The sequence below is a fragment of the Verticillium nonalfalfae genome, assembly GCF_003724135.2.
Source record: "Verticillium nonalfalfae strain VnAa140/NRRL 66861 chromosome Unknown scaffold_275, whole genome shotgun sequence".
Taxonomy (NCBI): Eukaryota; Fungi; Ascomycota; class Sordariomycetes; order Glomerellales; family Plectosphaerellaceae; genus Verticillium; species Verticillium nonalfalfae.
The window spans coordinates 1-11,300 of NW_021167500.1; the positions used below are offsets into that span (position 1 = coordinate 1).

The 11,300-nt window shown below is 49.7% G+C and overlaps 2 protein-coding genes across 2 annotated transcripts; one reads left to right on the forward strand and one right to left on the reverse strand.

The window, feature by feature from the left end:
* Positions 1 to 1,514: 1,514 nt before the first annotated feature.
* Positions 1,515 to 3,569, forward strand: D7B24_004754 (uncharacterized protein; the record flags this gene model as incomplete). The annotated part of the gene is made up of 1 exon (XM_028638919.1): positions 1,515 to 3,569. One exon carries the CDS (start codon positions 1,515 to 1,517, stop codon positions 3,567 to 3,569), a length of 2,055 nt encoding a protein of 684 aa, XP_028490153.1.
* Positions 3,570 to 4,660: 1,091 nt separating this feature from the next.
* On the reverse strand, positions 4,661 to 9,440 carry ARO1 (3-dehydroquinate dehydratase (3-dehydroquinase); the record flags this gene model as incomplete). The annotated part of the gene is made up of 2 exons (XM_028638920.1): positions 4,661 to 4,747; positions 4,803 to 9,440. The coding sequence occupies 2 exons, from the start codon at positions 9,438 to 9,440 to the stop codon at positions 4,661 to 4,663; spliced, it is 4,725 nt and encodes a 1,574-aa protein (XP_028490154.1).
* Positions 9,441 to 11,300: the final 1,860 nt, after the last annotated feature.

Below are 11,300 nucleotides of genomic sequence, written 5' to 3' on the forward strand. Positions count from 1 at the left end.
CCCCCCGAGGCAAGGCCACCGGCTAGAGTCGTACAACAACACGCCAAGCCGCTGACCCTCCGTAGCAGTCATCGAAGCTTGCAATCACCTGATGGGAAAATATTTGACTGCATGCGCAGACGAAGTCAACCGTCTGCAGACGCGCTAGAAGGGCAGAGCGCACGTTCTTTCCTTTCTTCTATGCCTGACCATTCACACCGAACGACGAGGCGAGGCAGCCAGCCTATCGCTCTCGTTCGGTGGTGACGAAACAAGGGAGAAACTAGGAAGACAAAACACACACCCTCTTCCCCCGAAATCACCATGCATGCATACAGGCTGTGTAGGACAGACCGTAGTGCCCGTGGCCCCTGTGTAGCTGGACCAGCGAGAGCTTTCGGCCGCTACAAAGGTGACGTTGCACCGCCGTCCAGAGGAGAAAGGGAACATGTATGGACCTATTGAGCCACAAGCGCATGGCCAGATGTGGCGCGGCGGTGCACAGCTCACAGCAACAGCGAGCAACAGCGCGACAAGGGCATTGGCTTCGGCCTCAGCGGGCCAGGCCTGCGGGAGGCAGGCCGACTGTTCTCCAGGACCCACTTCAGTCCCGCCGACCATTGGAGGAGTCATCGTCGTAGGTACAGCCAAAGTGAATACGTCACCCTACATTGGGCGCAACCCTTCCCACTTGTTTCCTTCGTTCCTCGTTCCCACCACCCCAGTTACGTTTTCCCAAGACCTGGCACAGCTGGCTCGGTGCTGTTCGGGGCAAAACCGAGTCCTAGTCTGCAGACACGGGAAGAGGGGCCATGCGCGAGTTCGACTCGCAAGCTGCGAAGCGTCACTCCGTAGGGCTGTTGCGAAAGAATGACTTTTAGTCACTGACCTCGTGACCAAATGCCGGCATGACCCAGACTTGCGTCCCCCCCATCCAGGCAGCCAGAACTCGAGGCCTCGGCCGAGGCCTCGAGAGCGCGAACATGGACAGGCACGGAAACACAAGTACGGGAATGAGGGTAAGGTCCGCCTGGGGGGGGTGCAGTGACGGAACCTGGAACTGGTGGGTGGCCGATGGCCGAAGCAACAACGAGATTCCCCGGCTTTCCATGTCATCATGGCCATGTCGGACTTAGGCTTTCGATCGATCACTACTGCATTGGTAAGTCGCTAAGGAATCTTGGTGATCTAGCTAGGTAAAGGCCCCGGGGGTACGTACCTCCGGGGCCTCCAGTCCTGCTGATTGATGACTTGGCATTCTGACGGGTCTGAGATGGAAATGCGTTGATCCCTGTCGTCGTCCGCGCTTGCATGGATCAATCGTCAGGGATCTCGGCGCCCATCATGTACGGTCTATGGACCCTGAAAAATCACCCCACCCTCCGGCCCTGCCCGCCTACCTCATGTACACCCACCCATCCCATATACCTGGACAATCTTCCAACTTTTCCTGAGTTGTATTTAAGAAGCCGCCCCCCCGATCTTTGCCACCGTTCCTGACGCTTAAATCCAAAATCCCCAACAAACGTCACAACATGCTATCATCCCGGCCTCTCACGGTCTCATCTAATCCTCGATTCCGACAACAGCAAGACGACCAACCCCTCGATCTCGTCAACCCCCAGGACTTCGACTTTGACTTGTTCACATCGGAAGACAGCGCTCAGTCTCAGTCGCTCTACACACTCGCTCCCGACTTCGCCCTCCACTACAAAACTCCTGCGGCGGCCTCACCCACTGCCACCCCCCGGAGGCCTCGCACCACCAACTTCCTGGCGCTCCCCTCCTCGTCGACACCCGCCACGACATTCGACGAAACCTCCCTCAGCATCAACAACCCTCCTGATCTGATGCCGTCGGAAACATCATGGACCTTGGGCAACCAGTACACGTCCAGGCCCATCGGCCGCCTCCCCCACCAGCGTGAATCATCGTTGTCTTCACTGGGCTCCGCCGGCCCTGCGTCCCCTTACAACCACAGCACGTCCAACCCGCAGATCGCCATTACCGACTCAGCAAATGACCACTACAACGATGCCCAGGCACATGACGGAGGTGCTCAGTACTACCAGTTGAGCAAAGCCATGAACGGTACTCAGGAAGGTGGCTTGTACTCCGGCTATCATGCCTTTGGCGGAATGGACCACTCCGACATGGGGTATCCAGTCGCTATTGCAATGCAACGTCCGCGGACGGACAAGTCATTACTTCCAGCGCCGGAATTTCCCGTGCATTCAAGGTCTCATCCGACTTCTGTGGCAAGTTCAACGGCGGGCGGTGATTCACCAGCTACACCCACGACCGGTGAACCTGACGACGACCGAAGACGACGAACTGGTAAGTGGTACAAGTGGCAACAGGGAGTGCACTCAAATACTCACACGTCACCCGCAGTTCTCCCGGAACCGCCCAAACTAGACCGCACCATGACGGACATTTACAGCGATGAACTCTACAGTCCCAGTTTCAACATTGTATCCGCGTCTTCGCCCCAGAGCCAGCTGGCCGTGTCACCCAACAACGATATATTCACACAGCGGTTGCAGGCAGCCAACAGCCAACACCTGAATGCCGTTCACTCTCCCACCTCAATAGGAACACGGGACAGGTCACCCTTCCGTCACGGCTCCCCACTGGCTCCTGGCCCGGTCCAAGACTTCACGAACAACATGCAGGCATCACGACTCCGCTTCAACTCGGCACACAGCATGCGCGAGCAAGACAACGCAGATCGCCAAGCCCAATTAGCCAGGCAACAGTTCGCGATGAAAGCGGAGCCAGATACGCCAAAGACTATCTCGCCTAAGGATGCTATGCTAGAGTTTCAGGGATGCGATGCGGATTCTAACTTCCCATCTCTGTTTACTCAACCAAACCCTACGGACTTTGGGGTTTCACAGCTACCCTCCAATGATCAGGCATCAAGTGAGCAATTGACTGACTTCTCGAGACATCTTGCTGCGAATGGGCCTCCAGTTACATTCCCCTACATGGCGCAACGTTTACCCGCAAGCGTACAAATTCCGCAGCACTATCCGTTTATCGCTCACGCTCAGCAACACCAGCAGGCAACATCACAAGTCAGCCCTGCGGGATCCAGCTCAAGTAGTTCATCGGCCACGCCAGCGGCACTCTCGAAGCCTGCCGGTGCGGCTGCCGATGGCGGAACATACACTTGCACATATCACGGATGTACTCTGCGCTTCGAGACACCCGTTTTGTTGCAAAAGCACAAGAGAGAGGGGCATCGCCAGCCTCATGGCTTGGGCATGCCGCCGAAACACGTCGACACCAAATCCGAGCCTGTGGATGCTGCTGCCAATCTTCTGAACAGTCAAGCTGGGCCGCATCGCTGCGACAGGATCAATCCTAGCACCGGGAAATCGTGCAACACCATATTCTCAAGACCATACGACCTTACTCGGCACGAGGATACTATTCACAATGCTCGGAAGCAGAAAGTGCGGTGCGATCTCTGTAGCGAGGAAAAGACGTTCAGCCGGGCTGACGCCCTGACAAGACACTACAGGGTGTGTCACCCTGATGTGGAACTCCCTGGCAAATATCGCAGACGTGGAAACCACATTTGAATTCTCCGTCAGGATGGCTGCGGTAGATGCCAATCACTTCTGAGTTGGGAATCAGTGGCTTCAGGGTCTCGACGACCCCGTTGTCATTCATACCATGACATCATCAAAGGACCCTGAAAATTTACTTGGACCCACCCAATGACATCATGGCGTCATTTTCTGCTGAGCCCTGCATGCGCCTTCTCCACTCGGATGGACGAGACCCGTTTCGACAGTCTTCGAGGGCGGACACCCCAGTTCATGAGCGAGCGGGGCTTTAGCACACAATCATTGGTCATGGCCAATGTCTAGGAGCCATTGACGACATCTGTCTGTGCGACATGCCGATCTTGTCGGCGCACGAGGTCTTGGTAGACATGCGGTTGCATCATCATCGCTTTCCATTGACGCTCGCGCCCATAGTTTACACTTCGTCAGCAATATGGCAACCGAGTCTAAATGTATCGCTTGCGCGACACCCTGACGCCCCCGACGCGTCATGACGTATATTGGTGCCACAAATCTCTTACACCAATTTCACGCGCCCACGGTGGTGCGATGAGAAAGCACATGAGTCGATACTATCCGGACCATTTGTCTCCGTATAGTTCGACGCAAATCTAATTTGTATAATATTCACTTGTCTCACCAAAAAACACGAAAATGGAGTGCTTAGCGCTCAACGAAGGTGGTGATGATTTAGTTGCGCCAGACGCGGCGACACAGTTGTCACAATGGTTGTACTTTGAATTTGGAAGGCATAGAATAGGACATTGGTCCATGGAAAAAGCGATCTATGAGTGGGATTTTATGTTGAACGATACTACGATTTGAGACATAGACGCCATATAATCAATTTACGAGCTGTGCATTGTCGATATAACTAGAGAACACTGCCTCATGTTTTGGATTCGGCCGCGTAACAGTTACACCCCTACATTGATTGAGCGATGTGATGTGGGGATTCCAGACGTTCCCACATTGTAAGGCAGGACATCTAGGGTGTTCACAGATGCGTAGCGTTCAGAGCTGACGGACACAACTTTCCATGTGCACTTCGCAATCAATCGTCGTCCATACATTCCGTTAAAGCCGGCGCGGTTAACTTATGGCTAGTTGGTGGAAGTTGGAAGCTCGTCACCGTTCACTGCTGCTTGGGCGTCGATGAATCGGGGTGTGATGCCTGTCCACATTTGGAACTGTACAATGTGAATCAGCAAGTCACATTGTTCCTGTAGTCTTTGGGTCACTTACTTGATGCCATCCTTGCGCAGCAAGTACCTCTGCGCCAGGAATCGTACGCCAGCCCGCATCCTCGGCTAGGCGCATTGCCGCAGTATGACGCGGCTGGTATGCCATTTCCAGCAACACACGGGTTCGCTGTTCGCTCACAGGGCTATTCAACACAACCTCGAGTGTTTCACGCAGCGATGGGTCCATGGGTTTGTCTGCAGGGATCGTGCTGATGACCACGGTGGGCGCTACGGCCAACGTGGAGACCTCGGCAGGACCCCCGAGTGCTCGAAGGTCAAAGTCAGTCGGAAATGACGCTCGAATGGTCTCGAGGCTCTGCTCGTTACGAGCCAGCATGTAGATAGGGTGGTAGCCATGAGACTTCAGAGCAAAGATAGCTGCTCTCGTTGTGCCACCCGAGCCAATCACCAGCGCAGAAGCTGTCGTTGTGCTTGCAGTCGATTCAGAAGCCACGCCGATGGACTCAAGGCAATGCACCATGCCCCGCCAATCTGTGTTGTCGCCGAGAAGGCGGCGTTTCTGACTTCCATCAAGAGGGATAGGGATGATTGTGTTGACGGCACCAATAACCTTTGCTGATTCAGAGACTTCATCCAGAAGCGGCATTACATCCAGCTTAAGTGGAATGGTGACTGACGCGCCGCCAAAATCAGGCTCGCGAATGACGGCCGCGACCTCATCCGCTTGGTCAGTCTCAACCAAACCATACTTGTGGGGCAACCCGGTCAGGTTGAACAGAGAATTGTGAAGTGCGGGCGATCTTGATTTCGAGATGGGCTTGCCAAAAAGATAAAAGGACTGAGCATTTATGTTTCCGAGTAGGAATAACGCCCGGCGGATTTCAGCAGCTGACAGTTGACCGGGTGCCGCTTTGAAAGGAAGCGCTGGGTGGGACACGGGCGTGAGGAACCCATTCAACACGCGACTGAGCTTGCCAAGAGCACCCATGTTGAGAGCAATGACAGGCGTTGGATGAGATGCGAGCATGTCGGACTTGAATCTCGCCAAGTCATAATTGTCCTCCATCGACTGTGCCGTGCCGACCAGCTTAATTACACTGCCCCACTGCAGTGCGCGATTGTAGAAAGGGGTCCACGATCCATTCTTCCAGGAAAGCTCACCTCGTGGATCGTGATGCGATGCGATGATCCGCGATCGGCCTTTGAGATTTGTGACGGTCTGCAAGATATGCTCTGGCCACGTCATCTCTAGGTCGATGAATTCAACACCCATGCGAAGTGCAAGAATGTAAAGGCTGAGGGCTTGCGTATGGTCCGCATCTGGAAAACGACCGCCTTGAGACACAGTTCGTAGGGTAAAGATGATGGGCATCCCTGCAGCAGACCGCAAAGCTGACACTTGCCTCGCAACCGATTCCGGAGTTTGATCCTGCAACAGATCGACCCGAAGTTCGACAGCGTCTGAACCGACAACAACTTGCGGGATGACATCGACAGCAGAGTCGACACTAGGCACCGTTAGTGAAACAAAAAAACTTTGTTCCTTGGCCGTCATCTTGGTGACCTTCGAACCGTCACCGCAGATGGCATCTACAAAACATTTGAAGTCCAGCGGCGCGTCCCTGGAAGCCACGGAAGCAGCCGGATGTGGGCTAAAGTACTGGAAATTGCTGCACTCGTCGTACAGTGGCTTCCTCCTGTAATAGACATCTTCGATGTCTTCGCGATAAGCTGGACGTGTTTTGTCTTGAAGCAGATAGTCAACCACTTGCTTCGTATCCCGGTGCACCAGCAGCACACAGCCGCCTTTCTCTTTGTAGGCAATGATAAGTTTTCGGGCCTCTGGCGATTCGACAATGCCGCCACCGCATGAAAAGACATGACCGCTTGCTTGATTCTTCATGACGTCATGGAGCAATTGCAGCTCATCACGCCTGAAGCCTTCCCATCCCTTCGTGCCATGTATCATCTCGGGGATGGTCATGCCTGACCTTCGCTCAAGTTCTTCATCAAGATCGATGAAGGGTCGTTTCAATAACTTGGCCATCCACCTTCCAGTCGTGGTTTTGCCTGCACCTCGCATGCCGACGATGAAGACTGAGCGAGTCGTGTGATCCTGCTGGTGGTGACCTTCGGCCCCAGGATGCTTGTCATCTCCGTTAAGGCGAAGGCCGAAAGACTGCGACAGAGTATCCCACCAACCCGGCCAGGTCTTCCCTGTGCATTCGCGTTCGAGTATCGTGACCGGGGCGTTAGCCACTGTAGACAGAACACTGAAACTCATGGCAACACGATGGTCATCATAACAGAAAACTCCGGCATCGGGGGTCTTGAGAGTATCCAGAGGCTGTCCGGTCACAATGATACCATCGTCAAATTCGTCTGTAGCAATGCCAAATTTCCCCAACTGCTCTCGCATGGCTGCAATTCTGTTGCACTCCTTGACTCGCTGGTTGGCGATGCCACTAATTTTAGTGGTCCCGGCGGCCACCGCTGCCAACACACTCGCCGTCAGGAACGCATCAGTCATCGGTTCCATATCCACATGCGGAAGGCCTAGCAATCCACCAGGAGCTGGTCCCGTGACTGTTGTTGATGATGCGGTCTGCTGAACGGTGCAGCCCATAGGCTGGAGTACATCGATTGCAAAGCGCGCGTCGCCCTGTAGCGACGAGGATCCGATGTTGGGCACCGTGCATGTGGTGCCCGTGATGGCTGCAATTGCAAGGGGATAAGTTGCCGAGCTGGCGTCGCTCTCGATGGTGTATTCGGCAGGGTTTTTGTATGTTCCTTTGGGTATATGGTAGGTATTGGGGTCGGAGCTCGACCGTTCGGCCTGTACCCCAAAGGTTTCCATCATCGCCAGTGTCATGTCGATGTAGGGCTGAGAAATTGGCTTGCCTCCCACAAGACGTAATGTCACGGGCTCCTTTGCGTACGGAGCAGCCATGAGGATTGATGACACATACTGAGACGATACAGTGGCCGCAAGTTCAATGACGCCGCCAGCAAACCCGCCCGCAGCATCGATACGGAGCGGCAGGCTCTTGCCTGGACCGAGGTAGTCAATAGAAACTCCGTTGCTTCGGAGCGCATCAACAAGTGGCCCAATGGGCCTTACCTGCATGCGAGCATTGCCTGTCAAGACGGTTGACGAGACGTCCGCAGGGCTGCACAGAGCCACTACGGTGGTCAAGAATCGAGAGGCTGTTCCAGCGTTGCCAAGGTAAAGAGGGTCGCTGCTGGCTCGGAGCTGGCCCCCTTTTCCTGTGAGGACCAGAACCTCGCCGGCATCTTCCCAAGCATATGAAGCTCCACCGAGCCGGGTGATGGCTGTAAGCATGAACTCGACATCGTCGGAATGTAGAAGGTTCTTGATGCGACATGTTCCCTCGCCGAGTGCGGCAAGGATGAGAGCACGATTTGAAATACTTTTGGACCCAGGAGGGGTCACCGTTGTAGCAAGCTTTGTTGGCACGCCAGGTGTAACCAAGGTAGAAGCTGACAACATGACCTTGATCGCGGCATCTTCGACAGTGGTAGCTCTGGGCTCGTGGGTTTTCCCAATCGCTGAGAGCAGTACAATTTTCTTCTTCCTGCCATCATTTTTCTTATCCACCGCCATTTTTTGAAGAAGTATATCAACAGGGCATCTTTTGCCCGCTGTTAATTTGATCACCCTCTTATCGCTGAGAGAGGTGGGTAGACCATAACTTGAAATGCACTTCGATAGCCGAGCGACAGCGCTTGGGCGCAAAACGCCAAGATACCGGGCCAATTCCGCTTCCTTAACCATGCCAATTGCAACCGCCTCGCCATGAAGCAGCTGTGGCGTGAGCAAAGCTTCGTAGGCGTGGCCAATGGAGTGTCCGAAGTTGAGCAAGTTGCGAAGACCGCCTTCTCGCTCGTCGCTAGATACTACCTCAGCCTTGACCCTAGCGGAACCCAATACGATTCGCTTTAGTATCTCGCGAATGGGCGACAGTCTCCCGGGTCCAGTGGGCTGGTTCACAGCAGCGACGATGCTTGAAGCATTGGCTTCTAGTGCGGTGAACTCGTTCTCGTCCCATATAGCTGCTGTTTTGATGACCTCGGCCATGCCATTGATGAACTCTCTCGAAGGTAGCGTCTCGAGGAATGCAAGATCAATATAAATGCGTGAGGGTTGCCAGAAAGCTCCGACCAGGTTTTTGCCCATGGGAGTGTCGATTGCGGTTTTGCCGCCGATGGACGAGTCCACCATTGCGAGCAACGTCGTTGGGACCTGTACAAAGCGAATGCCTCTCATGAATGTAGCCGCAACATAGCCGAGCATGTCGCCGATGACTCCACCACCCAATGCAATGATGACCGTATCTCTCGTACATTGTTGCGAAAGCATCCAGTCCTCGATATGCGCCTTTGATTGTCGGGATTTGGATATTTCACCAGGTGGGATAGCCAACGTCAGGAGGCGAGGCCCGGCGGTGGTGTCGGTAGCGCCGTCGAAAGCATGTTTGAAAGGAGGCACATAGGTGTCATACAGGTTTGTGTCCGTGACAAGAACGTAGGTCGACGATTTGACGTTATCAAAAAGATCCTTAGTCACCCAATTGAGCCAAATGCCATGGTCGACGACAATATTATCCGTCCCCAGAATGGCGATTCGTGTCGGCTCTGTATTGTTGCTACTGCTCATGATCGATTCTTCGCTCGGAGAGCTTGCCGAACTTAATTGAGGTGTAGAAGAAGGATCATGAGCTCAGTGATTGTCGAGGGTGAGGCTTTGGTCAGAGGCCGATGGTGGGGGAGAGTTGCGGTTTGGCCATGACTCAATTCCGAAAATGGGATTGAATTGCGTCTCCGAGAATCGGCGCTCGCAAAGGAGTGTGGATGACGTCTATAGTACTATGTAGTACAAAGGCATACGCAATTGCACTTATTATAGTAAGTAGTGTATAACTGGTTAATGGAATACGGCCTGAACTCGGGAAAGTAAATAGATTAGGATTCAAGTAATATACGAGTATAGTAAGTTTACTACATTAAGGATATTAAATATAGCCTTATATTAACTTAGTAGTTAGTGTTATTATAAACGAATAGGCTCTAAAAGGGGAATACTATTATAGGATTAATATTATTCTTAATAGAAGCTTAGGTTATAACTCTAAAATAATAAAATATTATAAAGTATTATAGACTTATTATAATAGATATAAAGTAAAGCTTAGATTAATTATTATAGGGAGTTAGGGTCCTATAACTCCTCTAGTAGCTAAAATAAAAGCTAAATTATATTAATATAGTATAGTCTATTAGTAAGTAAGCTATATATATAAGTAGGCTACCTTTAGTATCTTAATTAAACCTTACCCTTTAAGCTATAGAAAGAAATCCTTTACTTATTATCTAACTACTATATAGCTTCAATCTATAATATCCCTCGAATAACCCTTATTTACTATAAAAAGGGAGTTATTTCCTAAATAAAGAGCTTATTTCATTAAATAAATTTAATTACGCTAATATATATAATAAGTAAGTAGGCTAGATAAGTAAATAGGCTACCTAACTCTAACTAATATATATATATAGTAAGTAGACTACTATAATAAGTAGACTACTTTTATATTATTCTCTAAACTTTAATATTCTACTTTACTTTTCTCTATAATTAATTATAGAAATACCTTCTTAAGATAGTTAAGTATTCCTTACTTATTAAGTAATAGAAAAAGATCTAAGATTAAGTACTTAATATATTATAACTATCTATAATATTAGCTAAATATAATAACTAAGGGCTAAATAGTAGGCTATAAGTAGCCCTATATTAGAACGTCCTAAGAGTAATAAGATAAGGACTACTAAGGAATAATTATATAATAGGATTACTAGGTTAAGTAATCCTCGGATAATAGATTACTAGGATATTAGGGTTATAATAATATATAATCTAACTTAATAGGATTAAAATATAATAATAAGCTATCTAATATAAATATACTACTTAATTAATAAAGATAAAATAAATAGGGATATAAGGATAGGTAATATACTTCCTAGGCGAGTAGACTACCTGGGCGAGTAGACTACCCTATAGTAACTCGATATATCGATATATTTAAGATATAATAACTCTACCTACTAATATAGAATCGCTTTCTATTAAAGAGCATATTCGTAGTACGATCTAGGCTTTTAAATAAACTTTAAATTAAAGTATTAAGTTAATTACGAAGACCTTTAACGTTCTATAAATAATATTTAATTAATAATTTAATAGGATTTACGCTTAATATAGTATAATATTTAATTCTTAACGATTAAACGATTTAGAAGAATCCGAGATTCTTTAATATATAAAGAAACTCGAATTATAAGGATTCTTACTTTAATTAGCTTATATAATAAATATAGCTAATCGATTACTTTATATATATATTAATAGATATATTAGAAAGAATTAGATTATATTATTTATTAAGCGATATTTAGAATTTAAATCGAAATACTATTATATTTATAATTATAAAAAAGCTAAATATAAAGATTT